General features: G+C 37.5%; 1 protein-coding gene across 2 annotated transcripts in view; it reads right to left on the reverse strand.

The window, feature by feature from the left end:
- Positions 1 to 24,717, reverse strand: part of ROCK1 (Rho-associated, coiled-coil containing protein kinase 1) — a 77,877-nt gene that overhangs the window by 35,200 nt on the left and 17,960 nt on the right. For both annotated transcript variants that reach the window (XM_015277931.4, NM_001199448.2), the window contains exons 2-10: positions 13,714 to 13,795; positions 10,120 to 10,220; positions 9,141 to 9,278; positions 7,724 to 7,899; positions 4,823 to 4,907; positions 3,024 to 3,168; positions 2,597 to 2,735; positions 1,291 to 1,382; positions 913 to 1,072 (exon numbers count right to left, since the gene is read on the reverse strand). In XM_015277931.4, coding sequence (XP_015133417.2) covers positions 913 to 1,072; positions 1,291 to 1,382; positions 2,597 to 2,735; positions 3,024 to 3,168; positions 4,823 to 4,907; positions 7,724 to 7,899; positions 9,141 to 9,278; positions 10,120 to 10,220; positions 13,714 to 13,795 — 1,118 coding nt within the window. The remainder of the gene's footprint in view (positions 1 to 912; positions 1,073 to 1,290; positions 1,383 to 2,596; positions 2,736 to 3,023; positions 3,169 to 4,822; positions 4,908 to 7,723; positions 7,900 to 9,140; positions 9,279 to 10,119; positions 10,221 to 13,713; positions 13,796 to 24,717) is intronic.

A 24,717-nucleotide genomic window follows, 5' to 3' on the forward strand; every position in this document is an offset into this window, starting at 1 on the left:
ACTGTCTGCAAAGCTTGTTTTTACTATATAGAAAAATCCAACTCATTGCTGAGATGGAAAGAATTTCACCACAAGCTTGGAAAAGTGGTTCCTCTTCTATCCAAGGCTGAATAACATTTATTTTTCTTTAAAGCTTTCCTATCCTGAAATGCTATTAAAACTAACAGTCACATTTTTCTGACATGTTCTACTAGAAGATTTAAGTGTGCCTGACACTGACAACAATAAAAAGCAGCATTCAAAGTAAGAAAAAGTAAAAAGATTTTTTGAATGTAGATTTAACTATCTGCAGTGCCTACAATAATAATGAATGTTGAAGTATGAATCAATGTAATTTCAACTGATGTCATTTCAAGTTTTGTAAGGAACAGCAAAAACTGAAACATTACAATCTCACACTGTAGTTGAATGGTTTGAAAAAGAAAAACTATATCCCAGGTAACAGGGAAAAGAAAAACATTCTATTCTAGTGTCCCACAGAGAAGTTAAGACAGGTTTTAATTTATCACAAGACTACAAAATTGATGCAAAGTGTGAAATCCTTGTATAAATCTTAGGAACTTTTTCAACAAAAGTGACATTCACATTCCTGATTCATGACTACACGGATATTTCAGTGCCCTGTAGGCAGCTTTGCCTTGTAGCAGCAATAGCTGATGATTATTCTCGCTCAGTTTCTGCTGCAGCACTATGTAATATTCTTAACAGAGAATAAGACATTCACAAAATCAGTGTGATATTTTAAGATACTGATGACTAGAAATATTGGCTATCAAAGTGTCAAAGTGTAATTTATTAGGATCCTGACTCATCAGTAAGAATCTGTTAGGCTTGTATTTATATACTGGTAAGAGTCAGACAAGAGTCTTGACTATAGAATACATCATTAGATTTCTTGTTTGTTGTACCTACCGACGGTTGCTGTAATATGTAAATCCAACAAAAGGAAGCTGGTTGCCCACAAATGCTTTTGGAATGGGAAATGTTTCTTCCTCTCCTTTGTCTTCATCGATATCATCAAAATTACTAGTGTCTATGTCACTACTTAAGTCGGGCACAACTGGTGCTACAGCTAGGAAAAAAAGAGGAATAATTATACCATAATAATCATTTTATCATTCACGTAACAGTTAAGAGTTTGGAGGGAATGTCTCATTGGTGTGTAAGAAACCTCATTCCTTGCTACAGTGTAAGACTAAATTCCATTGAAAAAGAAATATGGCAGTTGTTTTGCAAACCTGATACATTAGTAAGCCAGATCACTGTGTCTGAGAAAAGTGTTATACTTACTGTCTCTGAGAGTCTCCCAAGCCCACTGATCATCTTTGAAGAAAAGATGTCGTTTAATTTCTTCTACGCCATTTCGTCCTAGTCTCACTTCCCTGTAAAGAGGTGTTTTTTTCAGTATAGCATGTATGACGACATAAACCATTACAAAAGAAGCAAGATTCACTCTACAGCATATCTAGCAACAAAGTGAAAATAATTACCTCTCAAACTAAGGCAAGAAACAGACATACCTCAAAGCTTTCAGGTATGAAAATAACTACAGCAACAGCACAGGTACACTTCAGAACAAAAATCTGGTTTAAATCTTGTCTACAAGAACTCCTGATGCTACAGTTTCCATCATCACATACTGGCTAGACAGCTGTCAAGGAGTTCATGCTGTTGCTTGAATCCCATGTAGCTCAGCAAATGCAAAAGTCCCCTTCCTTTCTAGCCCCAGGTCTCAAGCAAGGGTTATGCTTATATCAGTAAGTAGTGTGGGTACAGATAGAGTACATCTGCCCAACACCCATATTTCACCCAGGAGGCTTCCTTTGGGTTGACTCAACCCTGATCCTGTGGACTGAATGCCCACCAGCAGCTGGGATTGCATTAGGGATGCTCACAAAATACACCTTTTGCTTCAGCTTCATCCCAAAGGACCCCACGTCTCTTATGACACTCTACAACACAGCAGCTGTTACTGAGAAATAACACTTCATAGTCAAACGAAGGTTAGAAGGTAGAAGCATTCACAGTAGCAGCATTTCCCTTCCACCACTATACATGACAGCTACCACAAAGGACAGCAGCAAGCACTGCTGATGATTCTTCTCCCAGGCACTGGGACTGGACAAGATAAAACTGATGATACTGCCTGTCCAGGTTGCAGCAACATCAGTTAGTAACTGCTACTTCAGGTTAAACAGAACATTATCTCAAGGTAGACAAAGTGGCTTAAAAGACTTAAGTGACTGAAGTTCTAAAAGTTTATTGACTAAATTTAAGACATCCTTCCTGTACTTTAAGCAAGAGGTCAACACTTTCTTACGTTGTTGAGACACAAATAAAATCCAACTCCTATAAAGGAGAAAATTCAACTAAAAAGAACTGCATTCAGATTGCACACTGCAAACTACAGTAGCATCTAAATTGGAACAGAGTTATGCTGCATTCATACCAAGACAATGAAAATTCCACTTCTGCTGAGTAGTTTAGAAACCTACACCAACACTTCATACAGAGATACATACATATACATTCCTTCAACATGATAATTTTCTTTAACAAAAGCTTACTTTCATTTTGATTAAAGTGTAAATCTCACCTATCAGTTAAAAAGGCACAAATAAGGTTTTTTGCCTCTTTAGAGATCTCGTTGTCATCAGGGAAGGTAAGGGAGTTCTTGTGGTTCATAATCTTACTGTATGTTCCAACCAAAGAATCTGCATAAAAAGGTGTGTCACCTGAAAAAGCAACATGACAAAAATTAAAAAACAGATAAATACTGTGGATTTGATGTATGGCATGTGAATTATATACTTAATAAATGTAATCAACTAATTGAACAACAGGCAAAGACAAATGTTTGAGAACTGTGCCAGAATATTTCCAAAACATGCTTTATGAATGTCACAACCAGTAAACTACAACTTATGGCAAGACAGTAATACATTAAACAGTTAAAGCAACAGTGGTATTTTAACTTAGTATAGTTAAGTACTGCAGTTCATTTTTATTATCCTACTACTCACCTACAAGCATCTCATACAAAAAAACTCCAACTGACCACCAGTCACATTCTCGTCCATAGTAACCATCACCACCCTGGGATTTCAATACTTCAGGAGAGATATAGTCTGGTGTCCCTACAGCTGTATCACATCGTACCATACCTTCCTGCAAAGAGAAAGAAAAGAGCCAGGCCCAAATGTAAGAGCCAAAATTGCAAGCCATTTTCACGAGTTTACGCAGCCTAATCAACATCAACTTTCATTAACAAATGTTCTTCTTTGAATGGGTATTTAAACATTTTTAATCACTAAACTACTAAATCCAAAGCAAAGCACTGGATTACTTGCTCATGCAAGTATGAATATCTTACATATTGACAGGATTTAGTGTAAACAAAGAAAGCTCCTCTGGTAGAAGAGTCAAACGTTTGGGATTTTGCTGTCACGACCAGCTAAATTAACTTTTTCACTTCCAACCCAATCTCCTTAATGCCAGGAAGACTGCAGCATAGATAAGGCCCTGAAACTTGAAGCAGAGACTTCAAATTGAGTAACGGATGAGAAGAATGTTTTACATTCCTCACCCTCCTGAGAAAGGACTGGCAGAAGAGCAGAGTAATCACACTGGAGATGGCAACTAGAACACTGAATAAGAAATCACACTACCCTTTCCATTCAGACACTCCCAGAATATACTATTGCTAGAAATGGATCAGCAGAAAAACTTGTACAAAAATATATAAATAAGAAATATAACAGATGTTGCATGCACAGTAAATCCAGAATGCACGTGTATCAAGCTCCTGTCTACATGGAGCAGCTTCTCTTCCACAGAGCCACCTTACTCATGCTCTTCAACACACAGCTAGCTTTGTTCAGTACAGAACAGAATGCAAAGCATGATTGACATAAGTTTACTTCTGTGACACTAATATACAAAGTCCTATATTTTTACTTCTTTTTGGCACTTAAGGCTTAAGCACTAGGATATTTCTCTGTATTTCAACAGTTGCCATTGTTAAGAGCAAAATCAGTCCCCAGATATCTGTATTAAGACAAAATTAAGTCAAATTATGTATCTGCTACTCCACTGAAGTGGACTGGTTGTAACTTAAGTCAGCTTTCTCAATTTGGGCACCTCACCTGCATTTGGATTTTTACTGGTGCCTTTTACTTATAGCAAAGCACCTAAATGAATTGATTTACTCAAAGCTCCTAGAATAAGCTGACAACATGTATATATTACACAGACTCTATTTGTAAAGCACCATCTCTTTCAGGTCGCTTTCCTAATGCTCAGGTACAGGTTGACAAACTAATCAATTCTGTGTAGGGAACAACAGTGTTCCACAGCACTTGAAATACTTTTTAATTTTATTTTGAAAAATAAATAATTCCATTTTATTCTTCAACCTGCTTCCTTCAGATTCACCTTTTTGCAACGTCAGCGTACGCTAGTAAGTATAATCAGGATTCAACAACTTAGACATCAGCTTTGATTCCTTCATCACTGACAAACTATCTAGAAATAACCTCATTCTTTCACACTAACATTGATAACAAAAACATGAAGAAATAGTCCAGAGGGGCCTAGAGACAACTAATGGTCTGTCTGAAATGGTATAGAAGTTGATGTATTCCCTATTTGCAGAACCATTTTCATATTCTATATTGTAATTTAATAGGATGCACAAACAATAGTAACAGGAATAGAGGGGAATCTTGGACATCTCTCATCGAAAAAGTTTTCAGTTTATTTTCACTTTCAGATATGCTTTCCTCTTACAAACATAAAAGCAAAGTTAAAAACTTAAGCCTACCTTGTTCATTTTCATACAAGTACCAAAATCTGCTAGTTTTAAATGACCAGCTTTATCTAGCAGCATATTGTCAGGCTTCACATCTCTGAAAAGAGAAAAATACTTGCGTTAATTGGTCAATTTAACTGATGAAAACAGTAGAAGTCATCCATTTTCAGATGTAACAGCAAGGAAAAACAACATGAAAGCACAACCATTTCCTCCATTTTTCCCTTCTTAAAATTTTTTGTCCTACATGCACACTGTGGAACTAAATGTTTTAAAAAGTGATAATAAATGTAGGAACACAGCCTCAAGTCAGTGAATTTAACAAATCTGGATGTTACTCTTGTTCCAAAATAAAATAAAGAAATAAATAAATAACCCCAAACTGGTTTAAGCCCATCTCCATTAAGATCCAGTTCAGCTACATAAAAGAAAAAAACTCATCAAATCCCCATCATCTCAATCAGACCTTGAGAACACAGCCTTCTTCCCCCCTGCATCACTTCTATTTTCAGGGAACAAATGCATGTTGCTTTTTGAAATACATAAATGGGAACAAATATTTCTCTATGGCTTAAAAGGAGTGTTGCTGTATGCCCTTTTCCACACAGCAATTCTCATAAAGGAGAATAAGCTAACTGGTAAAGTTCAAAGTTAATGGCATTAAATATACTGTAGCAGAATAATAGTAAGAAGCTGAAATCAGAAATATGAAATGAGTTTCAGAAGAAAGTACATTTCTGGGGCTTCAAAACAACTCAGGCCACTGCTGTGAAATGAAGCTCTAGCATTGCCTCACCTCAGGGCACATAGTTTGAAATGTATCAGTATACACAGAATAATTTTAGTTGGGAGGAGTTTTTGTAAGATGCTTAGGCCAACTGCCTGATTAAAGCACAACTAAGGAAATGAGATTAAACTTCAAAGTCACATTCAGGTTCCCCAGGGTTGAATCCAGTTGAGTTTCGAATTTTTTTCAAGGATGGGGATTTCACAAACTCTCAAGAACTCTCTTCCATTGTTTGTCCATACTCAAAATATTTCCTAACGCATAACCAACAGAATCACAGACTGGCGGAGGTTGGCTAGGTCCTCTGGCCCTACTGTGGTTCCAGCAGTGACACCCAGAGCAGGGTGCCCAGGTGGCTTCTGAAGAGCTCCAAGGAGATTTCACAGCCCCTGGGGCAACCTGCACCAGCACTCCATTACCCCTTGCTGCAACTTCTGTCATTGTTGCCTCTAACCCCTTTGCTGTGCAACTTCAAGTCTGGCTTTATCTTCCGTATGAAGTCTTACTGAGCAGCTGAAGACTCGTGCATTCTGTCTCATCAGAACATTACTTAAGTTGTGAATAGAAACAGTACTGACCTCATCAACCTTCTGAGGAATCCCTAGGAACTGGCAGGACTTCATTCTACTGAGCATAACCCTTTGAGGCCATATTTTAGTATACCTATTCCAGTTACCTCTCCATTCCAGCTACATCAAAAGCCTACAGGTTAAAGGCATGTTTTACCCTTGGTAAATTCATGCAGGCTTCTCTCAGTCACCTTCTTGGCCATTGCTTGGAAGCCATTTCCTGATTATATACTCCATACTATTCCCAGAGACTGCCAATGGGCAGATCAACCTGCAGTCCTCTGATCCTCTTCTCCACTCATCTCCAGTGAGAAACTCCAGACAGCAATATCATGATACCAACCACCTCCTTCATAACCTTTGGTGCATCCTACCACCCTTAGACTTCTATATGCCCAATTTGCCCAAGTGGGACTCAGCTTGACCTTTCTCTGTCACAGAAATGCTTCAGTTCCCCAACCTACACCACCAGGCACAGGGACCTAGGAGGCCTGAGAGCAGACCTTACAAGAGAAGGTTGAGGTAAAGATAGCAGCCTCAACCCTTCCCACATCCTTTGTCACTACATCAGCCCTCATTTTCATCAGTTTCCACTCACTTCTCAAATGAAAGAAAAAAAAATCTGTCAGCCTCAAAGTATTCTAAAATTTCAGGAAAAGATTTGCAGTGCTGCTGACAACTGCAACTGTCTGCTTTCTAAAGAATACAAATACACATGCACAAATAGTTCTGCCAGACAACTCATTCATTAAAAGTAGTATAGCAATCATTAGCAAGATCATTAATGATGTATCATCTAGATCCTGTTCAAGCAATGGATTAACAGCTTTGTGCTTTGCTTTTTCTTTTTCTTTTTTTTTTAACAAAAGCTTAAAAGCTGATCTGACCAAATTACAAATTGAGAATATATACCACGTCCTTCTCAAGCTGTTTCTGTATTTCCTGTTGATAAAATTATTCTTCTGCTTCTAGTTAATATAGTTAAAAGATAAACAAAGTTCAAACATCAACAGAGAACATCTCAAACCTATCTGACAAGTGACAACACCTGAGGTTAAGAAGATAACATGCAACTAAGCTAAGTCCTTTTTACTCTTTGTTCTCCATCTGGCCTCTTAAAAGAAAATAGGTGGCTGGGAGATTTTCCTAACCTTGTTCAGTTTCTTGTTGAATGGGTCACTGATGCCAGCTGAGGCTCTAAACACAGAGCTGAGAGTTATTAATTACTAGTAGTGCATACTACTGCTATCAAATTCTCCAAACAACTTTTTCTAATCAAGTTAAACAAATTAATTTGAGGTCAACTTATTCATGTCACTTTAGGTCTGCATCTCTTGGTAAAGTGGAACAATTTTACTATTCTCCAAAGAGAGGAACTGAAAAACTTTATTTTGACCGTATCGCCTCAGATTTGTAATTTCTGATGGCAAGAATTTTTGAAGTTGTCATATGGAATAGCATTGAAACAACAGTAAAGAAGGAACATCAGCAATTTTAAAGCTATCTTAATTAAATTCTGACAGAATTAAAAGACTATGTAACAATACTTTTTTTCACCTGTGTATAAAGCCCATTGAGTGAATTGCATCTAATGCAAGAACAACTTCAGCAGTATAAAATCTTGCCCATTTCTCAGGAACATCATAGTTACTCATTAAATTCACAAGGTCTCCACCAGGCATGTATTCCATGACCATGTAAAGGTAACGATCATCCTGGAATGCGTAAAACAACTGTAAAAAGAAAACAAAAGAACAAGTGACTGAATGTTTCAGATATCTTTTATCCTTTGCTTGTTGGAAAGCCATGGAATTCCCGTGCCACCTGACTTACAGAGTAATAGAATTGCTACAACTATTGCAGCAGTTTCGCACCATCCAGTAGACCTTCTGAAAAGGTCTTACTCTCAAGACAATTTCCGATGGGTTTTCCATTCTTTTATATTACTACATAAGCAGTAGAGTTCTGCTGCCAGATTACAATTTGGTGCAATAAATATTGAGGTAATTTCAAAGAGAGTTCATTGCGTAATAGAATGTAATGCTTCCTTACTCCCTGGAATGACAACTGACAAATACATAAACATGAGACTACTGTACTGCAAGCGTCTTCCTGATTCTATTTGTGTTATCATTAAATATTTATTATTCTATTGTCAATGTATCCATTGTTTAGAAAGTGAACCTAAATATAAAACAACTAAGAAAAGCAGTGCTTCAGTGCTTCCCTTACAGTAGTCAATGCTCTGTTCAACGCAGTTAGTGAAAGTAGATTTAAGTATCATTCCTTAAACCTTCCAGAAAATCACAGAACATTCTGTTGGACAATCACTCCTAGACAGACAGTGATGTAGTTACCTGTTTGACTGCGGTAAAACTTGTATGATTTTAAGGTCACTCTTGAATGATTTTGTTTAATTCTAACTTAACAAAAGAATGTACGTGCTTAAGGGTAAGAACAGTTTAAACGAATGTGTTAACATGTGCACACAAACGTATGATGATAGCTTCAGGCATCCTCCATATTAACTTCAAAGGCAGCAATGCCTCTCCAAACATTGTAATAACACTGAAATGAGGAAAATATAACCAGAGCAGGCATAATTTGTAGTCAAATATACACAAAAAATGTAATATGAAGAAGCTACGTGTTAAGCATATTTCTGTAACATGGGCTGCTTCAAAGAATTACTACGGAGCAAGCTTACCAAGTTTTAACTTCTATCTGGCAAAGAGTTCTAATAATAAGCAGAATAGCTTATCTTGCAACTGTGAAGGCAAAGCAGTCCTGAAGCAAGTACAATACATGCTGTTTGTTGCAAACAGCATTCCAATTGTAAGTCATGTATTTCTCCAAGTGATCAATGTGACAAAAAAGGGAATTTAAAAAGCTAAACCATGAAAACAAAAGTAATGCAGCACCATAATGGAACTGTTTTACACCAGTAATATTTTTTAAAGGAATCTCACTATACCTGAACAACCCAGGGACTATTAGCAAAAGCCATAATATCCCTTTCTTCCCAGAAGAACGCAGAATCTGATCTTTTTATCATCTCAAATTTGCTCAGAAGTTTCATAGCATACACTCTTCTTGATGATTTATGCCTTACCTATGACGACAAGAGTTAGATACAAAATACATTAGTTTCCCACATTAATATGGGAAGAATATAACTGCGTATTTTTGCTGCTTCACTCTATTTAATAGGTTTCATAAGACTCATGATGCTTTTACACAGAATTACATATTAGACACCTACAAAATAATTAGGTAGCACTTTCTGACATTGCTCCTTAAATACTTGCTAGAACTATCCAACAGCATCCATACGCATAACAATCGTTTTATGACTTGCAGGTGAATATCCCTAAAAGGACATGTGGAGGCACCTCTTAAAAACTATTAGGACTATAAGCATTTCTAGAGATCGTTAGCAAACATATAAAATTGCTGCTTATGTCTAGTTTCTACCACCAATTCTCAGTTTAATACAGCAGCACAAACAAGTCCAGTTGCTGATATAACATCAGCAGCACACATCTCCTCTCATCTGTGAGAAACTTCCATTAAACTCCAGTGTAGGCCCTGAACTGGCAGAAATTCTTTGAGTCCTGAAGAACTGTTTGAGCATCCGTAAGTACAGCAGCAAAGGTTGATGTTGTGGATTATGAGTAATATATATTTCACTTCTTTTTAATAGAAGTATGACTTACAGTGCAAAACAGGTGCAGATTGAGAGTACAGAAATTCTCAAAAAACACTCCCACGGGATAAAAAGAAATACATTTCCATATATAATATATAATGTATAACATAATGCACATATATAAGTAACATATTATATAACATATATATGAATATATGGCTTAATCTTCTGAACTTTGTATTCAGAAATAGATGCATCAGTAAATGCTACAGAAGACATTCAAATGTACAGAGACAGAACTTACCAACTGAACCTCCCCAAATGCCCCTCTGCCAATCACCTTCACCACTTCATAATCTTCAGCTTTCATCCGTAGATCTCTCATTTTGTTTACTGTGTCTTTATCTATGTGAAAGAAAATTCACATTTCATATATATAAAAATTGATTCAACACATTCACCTCTTATTTTCATTTTTCAACACTACTGAAAGATAAACTCCTTAAAGAGGAGATTTGAATTTTAACCTACTTCCCTATTGGAAACTTCCCTGCAGAATGGATGACCTCACTCTCATTACTGTAGTAACCAAACCTGACATAAACATAACACAAGAATGATGGTACAATCAAGTTACTGGACATCATCTCGTGGCATTTTTTTTCCAAATATTTTTTTCTAAATTATTATATTACCAAAAAAAAAAAAAAAAAACCAGTTATGCAAAAATCTCATATCCAGCATGATCTCGCTTGTAAGTAGATCCGTTTTAAAAGGCTATTTCTGGATAACTATGCAATACATCTGAGAAAATGTTATTGAGTATACATAAGAGACACTTAAAGAAACTATTTTTAAAGAAAACCTTTCAGTATTCTGCACTTTCATTATTCCCTTTACTGTAAAAAGCAGATTTTAATTTAAAACACGCAGTGGGAATCATGGTAATTATTTATATAAACCTGTCATTCTATAAACTACGATAATTTACCAACTCCCAGTGGGCAGATATTCTAATTCCAAATTTGGTCAAAGATTAAAACGGTCTATTTTAATCCATGTGGGTCAACACTGGCATGAGATTAGATGGAAAAGCTTCAAGTTTCAGTATTTCTATAAAGAAGGAACAGATACTAAAATACTTCTAATAAAACAAGTTATACAACAGCATTTTATTTTCAAAAATAATATTCTAGGCTTAACAGCAAACCTCTGAAAGAAGTACAAGGGAAGAGAAAAGAGAAATGTCAATTCTCTTCTCAATTCTGACAAAATATTTCATTCAAGGATCAAAATATTCAGTAATTTAAAATAAAATGCATTGCCTTATTTGCAAATTGCAAAAACTGACCTATGGCAGCAGATGGGTTCAGTTCTGCAGAGAACTGAAATGCAGCAATTCTTACACAATCACAGAATCACTGAGGTTGGAAAAGGTCTCCAAGATCATCCAGTCCATGACAATGATTTTCCACTCACTGTTAACTTACTGCCTAATCATCTCCTAACAGCAAGTCCTCCATAAAATAAAGCATGCTCTGATTTTATTTGTAATGTTAAAGGATCAGAATGAAGTTGTACAATGATGGTGCAAGCTGTTTGGATAGCTAACACTGCAAAAAGATATTTTTTAACAGTTTTCTATTAATCAATAAAATGTTCCTGAATGTCTTAGGTTACATAAAGGAGTTTGTTTATTTATTTAACTCAGAATTCTGAGACAAACTAGATTTCACCATTCCCTTTAAGGTCACTGCTCACAGGAGCACAGCTTGTTTTCATATTCCAGCAATGACAGCAAAATTATATCTCTAAAAGCAGTCTGAAGCTGCAATAATTTGGTCTGTTCTCTACCCTTAAATTCCTTCAGGTTACATTTCACACAGAATAATTTACACCTAAGAGATACTCATTCTCAAACCACGAGTAAACATTTTCCTTTCCTTCACTCATCCCCAAATGCAAAAGAGAAGATCTGAAACTTTCTGACAACAACTTCACTATTCTTAAAAACTGCATTCAAATTATGTTTTGAAATAAGAATTTCCTTTGCCTAATCCAACTTCTCCTTTCTCCAGCAGTTTCACCACACCTTCTCTGCAAATAACTGAGTATACAATATGCGTGTATAACAATGCGTACGAATTCAAACACAGCTTGAACTGTGAGAAGTTGAACATTAGATGTCAGGCACTCCAGCGACCAGCTTACATGCATGCTGAGCCACCGACCACATCTAATGGGCTTACACTGGCACAGACAGAGAATAAAATGAAATCCACCAATTCATTATTGTGACTTAAACCAATTACAATGAAGCCAAGACTAAAATCAGGTTATTTTAATGAAATTACTTTGCATTTGCCACAAAAGTAATTTCTTACAACATTTAATTACGATCTTTAAGCTTGTAATAATCTAATAAAACTTAATTTAATTCTAAGGTTTGTCCATTCTATCCACAGGCAGCAGTAAGTCTACAATCAGCAAACACTTCTGCCATCATTTTTAGAACTTATCCATTTGGTAGACTGTAAAAGACTTTGCTCTTAAATGATGTAGTTTTTTGGTTTTGTTTATTTTGCTTTTAGATTTGAAAACCAGGCAATACTTCTATCAGTAGAATCAACATTATTCATTAAGAATATTATTACTGAGAAGGATTTCTTGTTGTGGAAAAATAGAGAGCAATGTGATAAATAATATGATTTCCTAAGGAGTGAGGGGTCTGCACCACAAGTCTTATAGGGAGAGGCTGAGGGAGCTGAGATTGTTCAGTCTGGAGAAGAGGAGGCTCAGGGGAGAGCTCACTGCATTCTACAACTTCCTGAAGGGAGGTTGTGATGAGGAGGGGTTTGGCCTCTTCTCTCAGGCAACAAACAGGACTCAAGGAAATGGCCACAAGTTATGCCAGAGGAGATTTAGGTTAGACATAAGGAAAAACTTTTTCTCTCAGAGAGTGGTCAGGCACTGGAATGGCTGCCCAGGGAGGTGGTGGAGTCGCTGTCCCTGGTAGTGTTCATGAGGTGTCTGGATGAGGAGCTATGAGATATGGTTTAGTAGCTTAGTGGGTAGTAATGGTGATAGGAAGACAGTTGGAGTAGATGATCTTGTAGGTCCTTTCCAACCTTGTGATTCTATAAGAGTAAAATTAACCTGAGGGTATGTGAATTCTGAAATTCTTTCTCAAAAAAACCAACAAGGAACAGAATGAATAAGAAAGTGAAATAGGGCAGTGTTATCTTCCAGTTGCAAAATAAGCAAAAAAAAACCCCAACAAAACGTTTATCACGTTTTCTTCCCATATTCTTTTTTCTGTCTAGATAGTAAAACAGACTATTTTGTACCTGCTAATTTCTGTAAAAATCAAGGAAGCTACCATGGTGACCTACCAATTGTGGATATATAAAAAAAGAATAATTCTAAACTGCACGAATAGGTAAACACAGCAGCTATATGGCACTGGATGGAGAAAAGTGACCTTTAATAATATAAAACAAATGCTCCAGTCTGACAGGGAACACTTCAGTATGATTTCTTGACACTGCACACGTTATGTCGTTTTACTAATTGCTTTAAGCACATTAGTACATGACATTACACAGCAAGCTACAGGAATCCAAAAGGTAGCCAAGAACAAAGAGACAGGCCTTTCTCCCTAGAGGTTCTGTGACACTGAATGCAACGTCACTTACATTAGCAAACCTGAACATTCATTTGCTGGGGATGAGATTTCTACAGGCACCTGTGTCAGTACTGACTGCTAAATAAACAAATATGATTCTTAAAACACTTTGCACCCAAAATCTCTAATGACCTTCCAAAATGCAACAACAAATTATTTTATCTCAGTATTTCTAGTCCCAGTTAGTCGGTAACCACGGTATTAAATACTTACACCTGTTTAAGAAGTTATCAATGTTTTTGTTTTTTCGTAAGGCAGGAAAATCCAAGTCATATACCAAAGCATCTAACCCATCCTGCAGAGAAAGAAAAAAAAGAAAAGAAAAGCAAAATTAAATGTTTGGGAATATACACACTCTGCTAGTCAGAGAGATGAGATTAAAATGGTTGTTCTTATCCATTTTCCATACAAACAAAATTATTCACATTTACTTAACGATTCAATTAGCTATTGCACATCTCTAAAGGACAGGCGAAACAGCTGTCACTCCTCTTCCATTGGACATTTTGAAACTTAACCTTTGTCCATCTCAAAACAAATCCACCTCTACAAATCAGTTTGCTTCATTAGCTCCACATTTACATCAATACTATTTTTTTCTAAACATGAAACCTTAAATAACAATTCTAATGATGTTCATCAATGTTAAGAGGTCACAACATACCATGCAGCAAGCACCTGATCATTGAATGGCAATGGGCAAAAAGGTTAATTCCAAGAGTTAAGCCCCCCACCACCCCACCTCACCCCCAATCTTATTCAATCACGGCAATGAAGATAATATATTTAAAAGGTACAAATTTAATCTTATGAACAAATGTCATTTCACTGATTTTTCCACCAAATACATTCCTACGAACAACAACAACAACAAAAAAAGTCATACATTTTTATGGTCTTATTAAGTGCCATAAACTTTGTCTTAAAGTTTATGGTCTTAACTTTACAACGGGCACGTATTACGCTTTGGTGGTTTACATCTCCTCAGAGAAAAACTAAACAAAAATGTATCGGCTGAAAACCACAGATCCAGCATCTAATGAAAAACAATCAAGTATTCTAGGGGAACCTTGTGAATTATACAAGTAGCGCTCATCGGCTAGGTAACGATCCAGTGACAAGTAGGCAGATGGATAGGGAAGCCATGGAATACAAACCACTGGGCACTAGCAAAGCATGCCAGGAAAGTGCTGCCACTTACAAGTCCTACTGCCACCTACGTGCCCATACTGCCTACTACTGACCTGCTGGAGTAAGCTCATCGATCTTTGAACTGACCAGTTCAGATCTGATCAGACCTGGGTTTGACTGTTGTTTACTCTTATGAAATTATGTGATACATGACTGAAAGTTGATCCATCAGTCCTAATCGCCATATCCCTCAGGTAACTCTGCTTGAAGAAATGTTACAGTACAAGCTTTCTGAAAGCTTACTTTAGAGGAGTATGTATTAGAAGAACATATTTGATGTACATTAAAAAATTGCCTTTGATCCCTCACATCAAATTCCAACCTGCTTATTCCCCTCAGTGTACAAGAGTTCATAAGCTATGCAAACCAAATACTACCAGTACCTAAACTATTTATAGGCTTGCAGACCTCACTTTAAATTTAGTGAGATAGAAATATCTCAGATGTAATGAAAACAAGCAATAAAATGATGATAGAATTCAAAACCATGGGTAAGGAAATAAAAATACAAGGCTAATCAGAACTACTTTAAAGGCTGGATGCTATTCATTTTGTTAATTCTTTGAAACATTGCTAGTTTCAGTTAGCTCTCCAGAGTGGCTTCACTGGAACTCTAAGCATTAGAATGAAAATGATAGTCAAGGAAATTGTCACATTTTCACAGCCCTTAAAGTCAGCTTTTGCATCTTGAGCATATTACCGGCCCATCGTTTTGAACTTATACTGATGACAAGAAAGGAAAGCAAACAACAACGAAGACATACTAATGGACCAGAAATATAAACAAGAGAGTAGGAGGTTGATAACGACTTGGACTCCAACCAGATTGGGAAATAATGCTATATCAAATGCAACTTGGTGAGAAATATCTTTGTATCCTACCAAAAGATGCCTTTTCCAAAGATACACAGTAAACACCGAGAAAAACCACCATAGAATTTCACCTTTTTGGTAGCTTCAGGAGAGAAACCATGTACGTGTAGATGCACTTCCTTTTTTTCCTTCTGGGGCATGAAAACTCTAAAAACTGACTACAAAAAGCTAAGACTAATGGAAATATTTACACATTTTTAACATCAATCTTAATTTGCATCATGATTTTTTCATTCTAAATGAAAATATAACTTTACCCAGAAAAAAAGAATCACTAAGTTCTGAAAGTGTCACAGCTTCATTGCTCTGTCAGGTGCGTGTGTGCCTTTTAATAAAGCTCTGAAGTCAAGATGAGAGGGGGGAATTCACATTTAACAAGCCAAAGTAAACTTTCGGAACAGTTTAAATCAGAGTTAACCACGGAAACATTCCCTTTCAGATGTTCTAGTGAACTCTCTCAAGTAAAACCCCTAAGAAAAATAAACTTTGCAAGACAAATTCAAACTACTTGATGACCTCAGGTTCATATAAAACCACACTTCAAAATCACACAAAGGACACCTAAAGGTGCTGCAGACTAGCAGCCTCTTACTCACCACAGTCTCTTTAACAATAACCCCCCATTTGCTACAATATCCAGAGAAGAAACAGCTAATTCAAGTGCTACTGCTGGAGAAGGAACAGGGAGGAGTATGCAGCGAGAAGGCAATGCCCAGCAAAAGTGGCACAGGTCACAGAGATAGGAATGTATCACAGAGTTACAGCGATAACAGTTAAGAGAAACAAGGTCAAGTGAAAGGAGACACAACCATTATTGCTGATAACTGCAAAGAGAACTTGGCTCTCCTGTTTCCATCCTGCTCAGTGTGCCACCTGACCCCTGCCTGATACAGACAGGGAGGAATATCTTTCCTTCAAGACCTATGGGAGCCGTATCTCCTCCTCTTCAATTACAGTAATCAGACACTGTTTATTAAAATAAACAAGGTGTTTTCATGATATTGAAACCATATAAATGGGAAAAACCTAGCTTCAATACATATCTTTAAACACAGCACAGCCAGTGCATCTTACCAACACTTATAGCTTGGAGGTGTTTTCAACTCATGCTGAGCTCTAAGGGAGTGAAATGGCGGGCCGGTCTGGACTCAAATACAGACTCCAAAGTGGAGGACCAGGATGTCTAACACAGAGTACGTGAACAAGTCCAGCATACAGCAATGCCTCTTTGGTGTATGTCAGAAACTGCATTGCTGTACACTACAATTTTCTTCAGTAATTTTTCCCTCATTTGCTCTACTTGTTAAAGTGTTTTGCAGTTGCAGCATCACATAAATAATGCCACAGCCTACAGGGTATGTGAAAGTATACCTCATTTCATATATTTTGTCACCGTGCCTCAGCCACAAAAGTAATGATGACTATCCAGCTGCTCCGTGACAATTTTACACTGCCATCATTTCTCCTTCAGCCTTTTCTTTTCCAGTTATCTTTGTATGAAATGTATTTCAAGTCCCACCATCACCCAATGTTTTGTTTTTCATTCTCCAATGTACTTTTTGAACTAGAGGGAAAACAGCATTTCAGTTGTGTTCACTCCAAAAGCATAAACTACAGCACAGTATCTCCTTTTCTGCTCTTCACTAAGTTAATAACTGAATTATTTGAGTAATTTAGACTGTTGCTGTGCACTGCATTGATTCTTGCACGCAACCAGGTACTATAAGCCAAATCCAGCTCAACACTCAACAAAGATCAGTTTATCCTCCCATACTCACCTCTACTACTTTTAGTACCTCTACTACTACTCTACATACTCACCTCACCTACTACTTTTAACCATCCAGGCACCAACAAATACTGATTTTTTTCTTTGTTCTGCTTTAAATTTTCACTACCCTTTTAGTATAAATCCCCTCGTTATTCACCACTTTAGATCACTAATTTCTGAGAAATACCACAGGCCTGTAAAACTCCATTACTGATCTCTCTGTTGAGTGAGCCGATAGCCAACTCTTAAGTTCTTCACTCATCCACAAACAATCCCATCCAAGAGCAACTTATTTTTGATGAAAAGCTGGAATGAAGAGCTCTATCAAACGCTTTTTGTTTTCCTCAGACTCACTAATTACCTCAAGGACCTATGCTGGGTTAGCAAAATGACTTTCTTCCACAAACAGGAGTTAAGGTGTTCCCCATCCTAACACACGTGGGCTCATTGGTTCTGCTGCTGGGGCTGGGTGCTCCTGCATTCCCCTCAGTTATTTTTTTTTCTTCTTTAAGGAAAGAAGCAAAAATGTTACACATTTAACATTTCCCTTACTGCTGTCAAAACAGTTTTAAATAGCAATGTAAAAAAACAGAAAGGTTACACACAAACACACTCCATGCCTTAATGAGTCACCATCAAGCAAAAACAAAAAAGAGAAATGGATAAATATTAACCAGTCTCAGTAATCTTACTATTTTTTGTCAATTTGTGCAAAAATCTTTTCTAGAACACTCTAAGGAAGGACTCCAGTATGATAAATCCTGTAGGCATTTTCATTAAGAGACATGCAGACAGACTTCTCTACTTTCCCTTCAATTTTTCTGTACATATGGAAGACAATAACATGTATCATTAGCATACATATTAATTATGTATTTTATTAGCTTTGAATTTCGTAATTCAATAACTCATAACTGAATTTCAATACATTAATATGTATTAGGAATGTCTTTTCATTAGATTCCTTAAAAATGTGTCTGTTTCCTGCAGTACGACTACAGCAGTTCCACGTCAGCTGGTACAGCCATACTCACAGAGTTTTGACTCCTTCCCAAAGCATTCACAAACCAAGCTATCACTCCTACCATGACTGCGTTGGGCTGCCTCACTCTGTATACACACTCCTTAACCTCAGAATTCATTACAATATATGTAATACTGCTTTTATTCAGACATAGGAAATAAACTCCGATGCAATTTTACAGTGAAATTTAGTGTTAAAATAACTCAAAATAAACTCTATCAAGCAACTCCAATGAGGCAAAACACATTATCACCAGGTTTAAGTGATATAAAGTCAAACATACATGACCTACATTATCAGGGCACAGTCACAAGATTATTTCTATTTTTTATTATTATTTAACTTCATACACATTTCATTACAATGCACCTAATGGAAGTGTATGACAAAAAAAAAAAAAAAAAAAGGAATAAACCCAGATGAAGCACAGCTACTGAGACTACTGTTGACGTTACTATTTATCTATCATTCAGACAACTAAGAAACCTAGTGAGTGTTATCAGCATACAAAAGTTGCATTCCTTGGACTGACTGGCAGTTATCCAATTTTGGAGTCTTTGCTACTTTTCCTTTTTTGGAGAGAGCACAGTAAGTCTTAAGAGCAAACAACTCTCACCATCCATATTTTAGTTCCCTGCATTGTAACTATTTTCCTGTTTACTTCTATAGTACGAGAGCTTCCTCCCATATTTTAAATCAACAAATCCAACTCAACTTTATCCTCGTAGGTCCACCATAATTTTTCATAATGTCCTACATTACAAAATGTACATCCATGATCTGTGCTGAACTGTCAATAGAGACAGTAGCATGAGAAGTTAGTTTTAATATCCTACCTGCAAACTTGCACGAAAAGTAGTAACTCGACTCGCAAGGAAAGAAAAAAACACGTTTCTTTAAATTGCATCATCAGATCTTTGTATTGTTAGAGGGACCTGGAAAGGCTGGATAAACTGGCAGTCTTGTGAACTTCAGCACAGGCAGATGCCAAGTCCCATACCTGGGTTGCACTCCTGCCACCGGTACGTGCTGAGCGCTGACCAGCTACAAAGGCAGCCATTAGCACCCTGGGCTGTGATATGTACAGCATCACCACCGCGACAGGAGAGGTGATCCCTGCTCACCACTCAGCTCTGGTAAAGTCACACCTTCACTGCTGTACCCAGCTCTGGGGCCCTCCAGAGAGAGCAAATCCAGAAAGAGGCCATATAGATGACTAACGGACTACCATGAGAGGCTGAGAGAGAGAGACAGAGAACCGAAGGCTCGTGAAGATCTTATCCATGTGTATGAAACAGAAGGGGATGAAAAAGAGAAAGACCAACAGCGTTATCTACTGACAGGGCAGAAGGCAACTGAAGTTAAAACATGAGATTTCATCTGAAGACAATAAAAATTAGTAATTAAACACACCTGTAAGTGTGGTCAAATACTGGAACAGGCTGGCCAGTATCCCACAGAGATCCTGAGAATCTAACTGGGCATGATCCGGAGCAGCCTGTTCCAGCTGACTCTGCTTGAGATGGGAGGCTGTACTAGACAAGCTGCAGAGTTCCCTTCCAACCTAAATGATCTCATTTCATCTGTAATACAGAAATTTCCTTCTTTTTTCAAGGCTACAGCTACGCTTTTGCTTTGCATGAAAGCAGTATTAGGAATGAGTTATCTTGTCAAAACATCCTTAACACCCCACTGTAAGCAGGCAGACCCCGTTACAAGGCTTACCTCTGCATGCTTGATGTTTCTTCAGGCCTTAACAGAGAGCCTTAGAGCCATCTTTGAGCTTCCTTACTGTTTTGTGAAACATCCTACTGCCAACTCCGTTGGTAAGGAAAGACACAAAGCTTTCCATTCCTCTCATGCCCAGCATTATTTCCTATCCACTTTATTTATTTATTTATTTATTTTTGTAATATATTTTTCATACAGACCTCTGTAATCTACTAGTTCCGGGCAAGAATATTCTTCGAGAGCCAACTTTCAGGCCAATAGGACTACATTTATCCATCTCTAATTAAGTATGTAAAGGATTATACAGTTTTAAGTTAATCGTATTTGTTTACATTGCTGCCCAGAGAACACGGAACTGCAATTTAGTACTTCATCTTTAAAGTAGACAAGTGAATGTACACAGAGTTAAGACACTTCACTTAAGAATTTTCATTACACTGTTAGACCAGGCAAAGTATACAAACTGACATGAGCTTGAGTACAGGGCACTTGATTCATGGCACCTTCTTGTTGCTGGCATCTACAATACTACAGAGCTCATTACTTCTTTGCATCTTGCAACACTCACAGAGCTTTCACAAATTTAAGTCTTTGACAGAGAAGTTTTTTTCCCAATCTGTAAGAAGTTTAACTCAGTAAAGATTTAAAATCTCAGTAATAAGATCTTGAAACTTCAAGTCGAGGGTATTGAAAGCAACAATAGTCATTGCCTTCATTACAGCACTTTAAAGATTTTTTCCATATAGAGTTGCAAGCTTCACCTGTATCACAACTCCGCATAGTTACATCCAAATACTTAATCTGAGTACTTAATCTGTAACGGTCTTTTTAGCACTCGTATTCATACAGAAGAAAATCTTCAGCGAAAGATGACAGACAGGCAGACAGAAGCTGTAGTGCTCTTTCAAAAGCACGCAGTACTTTGGGGTCTTTGCATTTCAGACATATTTTGGGTTCTACACATTTCAGAGGTTTTGTCTCCCCTGCCAACAAAAACCTCTAACACTAATTTCACTACGCTAGGAAATTAGAGTGTGGTTAATATTTATTAAATCCAAGCTTAAATTTAGCACACTGGTATTTTACTACTTCAATATATCACCTTAATTAACTCCATTTAATCTGATATCTCTAAGAACAGCTATAAAACAAGAGAACAGTGTTTTCAGGGAAGATGAAGAATATCTATATACACCAAAATATCACCAGGAACATATTTCAGTCAGATTTATGCAGAAATAGGTGTAGTGTGTGTTTGGAAGCAGAAAGAGAAGATGAGTAAAAGCAGTAAAAACTAATTGCCATTCAGTCAATTTATATTATTTCATTTTGTAACAAGAGAGATCTCTTGACAGTTGTAGCTGATTTCCCTTAAAGAAGTTCACTTGCATGAGTTGATATGCCATGCTATGCTCTTTTACAATGTACAAAGCTTCAGTACCATGCATGGTATGTTCTGCCATCCAAAAGATACCTTACGTGCAGAAGAAATGAGCTGTACAACTATCTGGAGGGCTACATTGGTTTCCTGACATCTCAATATGCAGAATATAAAAAGAGATGTCGTACACTGGGTTTATATGATTTATCAAGCTATATTTGAATTCACACTAGGATTAAATAAAACATAAGTACAGCTTCTTAAAACTGCCCTTTCCAATAAAATTACATTGAACGTGCTGAACACAAATACACTTAAAGCATATTATAGTTAAAGGTCTGACTGGCATTCACACCACCATGCATCCAACACAGCGCAGCAGCTCCAGCACTAAGCAATGGAAGTGCCTCACAGGTCTGGAGCTCCCTGCAACCACACCAACCACAGAAATACCTTAGGAGGGAAGTGACCTCACATCCTTTTGAGTTATGCAAGTTAGCCTGTTTGCTGAAAATATACCGCAAGCCCTCTTCCCACATCTCAAATGTAAAGTAACTTGGGGGGGGGAAAGGTGGGGGAGAGCTAAATCTCACATGCAAATTACATCAGCAAAAGTTGAGATGTCTACAGTATTCTTAGTTATCTTCAAAGGACACTCATCCATAAGCAGCACACAGATCCACTGTTCCTGCTTGTACAGTCCATTTGAACACACACACAGTTACCAATTCAGAATAACAGCCAACAGTCTAAGAAACACTCATTAAAGCAAAAGTAGGATGGATAAAAACACTGCAGATAGAAACACTGGTACATAACTGCCCTTCAATAAAACAGTAAACACAACTGACAAATCAGAGATATGGAAGGATAAACTGTGCCAGTATCAGTTCAGAAGTGCAAAGGTAACAAAGCACTTCAGTCAAGAGAAGGCAACGCTATGAAACAGTGATATTTATAGCAAAGGAAACATCCCCTTCTGCACCTGTTGCTTGGGAAACCACACTTTGCCTCTCCAAGTTCTTTCCAGGCAGGTATCCATGAAGCCAGTCTTCAGAAGCTAACTTCAGCCAGCTGGACAGCGTGCGAGCTAGCAGGGTACCAACAAGTCCATAAGAAGAAACGTAACAAGAGGTATTTCATATGCAAAACAACCTCAGACCTTTTAGCTCAACATACTACAAAAATTCTTTCCTAAAACCCTACAATTAGTCAAAAGAGTTCTCCTACTAAGAGGTGAAAAATAGCCATGACAGAGGTCCGAAAATGAAGATGATGAGAGAATTACGTTAAAAATACTTCCTAGAAACTGAAAGCACAATCTGTAAAACTACACGGCGTCCTTTGCTGTCACACATAACCCACAGACTGCAAAAAGATGGAAAGTTGAGCACAACTCCCTGAGAACATCAGCTTTGGGAAGCTTCTGTGGTTGTATGACCCCTGTGAGAGCTCTAGCTTCATCTCTGCAGCAAACATTCCATCCCAAGCGATTGCACGTCAAACAGATATTGGAAATAGGCAACTAAACAAGGATTGAGCGCTACTTAAGGATTTGTGCATCACTACACAGCTTTATAATGCAAACACTCGCAAAGCCCATGGGCTTTTTTTTCATCTATCAATCAGCAGAAAAACTCCAGCTGCAGTAAAAACGAAAGGTTTATGTGTACATGAAACTAATGCTGTTCTATATTCACTTTTTTCTATGATGAATATAGCTACAAAAATGATCTTAAAGTTGGCCTTTTTTTGTTTTCAGGTAATAAAAGTTCATTGAGATTTATTTTATCCTATCATAGAATGGCCTGGGTAGAAAAGGACCACAATGATCATCGAGTTTCAACCCCCTGCTATGTGCAGGGTCGCCAACCACCAGACCAGGCTGCCCAGAGCCACATCCAGCCTGGCCTTGAATGCCTCCAGGGATGGGGCATCCACAGCCTCCTTGGGCAAGTTATTTTAGATAGAGGCAAGTTAATTCTACTGCCAAGCACTGAGATTCTTCAGAATGGGCAGGATTTTGTTACTGACAGTAACAAAACAGCAAGCTTTTCACATCCTGGGGGGATTCACACCACTAATATTGAACAAAGCACTTCTGAGAACACATTGCTCCTAGATTCCGGAACCCAGTGTGTTAAAAATGTAGAAAGTGACCTACAAGTATGATCTTACCCACTGCCATTAAGAAGCTAAGAAAGAAGTGACAAAGACACCCACTTTATCAAAATCCCCCTGAACAAACAAATGATAACATAAGCAATGCCACCAGTAACACTACTTTGAATACGTTGGATGCTTATGTGCATTTTCAAGTCACTGCTCTCAAGATAAGGGCGTTTGCATTCACCAGTAAAGCCAGAACTCCTAGCAAGCTCTAAGTAGGACTTCACTAATATTTAAGACCAATCTCTTCCAAAACACTTTTCACTCTGACAACGTAGTAGTCATGACTAAAACCCTAAGTGCTTTGGGCTGCACATTAAAAAGGGGTGTCACCAATAAGCATTTAAAACCTACATGAAGACATGGTTCCACACTCAAGTACTGCAATTACAGATCTCATCCAAAGCTGTCTACCAAAGCCAACGGTGGCTTTTTGCAGTTTGGACTTTCTTACGTGATAATTAGTAGGGGTTTTATTACACGTAGCACCGCAAGAATACATGTCACTTCACCTGAGATTTTCAAGTACACTTAGTGAAAACTAGAGGAATAGATGCTGTATTAGGAATTCATTGGTTGTACCCAACACTTCTTTCTAACCTAGAAAGGGTGCTGATATATTAGGCTTGCAAGCTTGTTTAGGGAGTTGTAAATAAGTTTTTCTACATTCCTTTCAAACCTTGAGATTTACGCTTGGGAAAACTAAAGCCATTAGCTTCATATACCAAGAAAGAAAGCATGCCCCAAAATTTTCAGTACAGTTGCTCAAGCCAGAGAGACATTTCAGCACAGTTGCTCAACCAAGAGACAGACAGCAAAACATTGTAAATGCTGGTATCCAACTGTTAGTATGTCGGGTATTTACACTGAGTTTAAGTACTGCTATTGGAGGGGAAATAAAATATTAAATTATAAGAAACAGATGAAAAACAGCTCTTCTAACATGTTTCTCCAGATGCACTGATATCATAGACTAGTGTGCAACATCAACTCCTCCTTAGTACTATTCTCCCCACATGTACAGAACACTTCAGAACTTGGGAAAAGCAATCCCACTGCCAAGAGGATGCAATAGAC

Source organism: Gallus gallus, chromosome 2 (assembly GCF_016699485.2).
Source record: "Gallus gallus isolate bGalGal1 chromosome 2, bGalGal1.mat.broiler.GRCg7b, whole genome shotgun sequence".
NCBI lineage: Eukaryota > Metazoa > Chordata > Aves > Galliformes > Phasianidae > Gallus > Gallus gallus.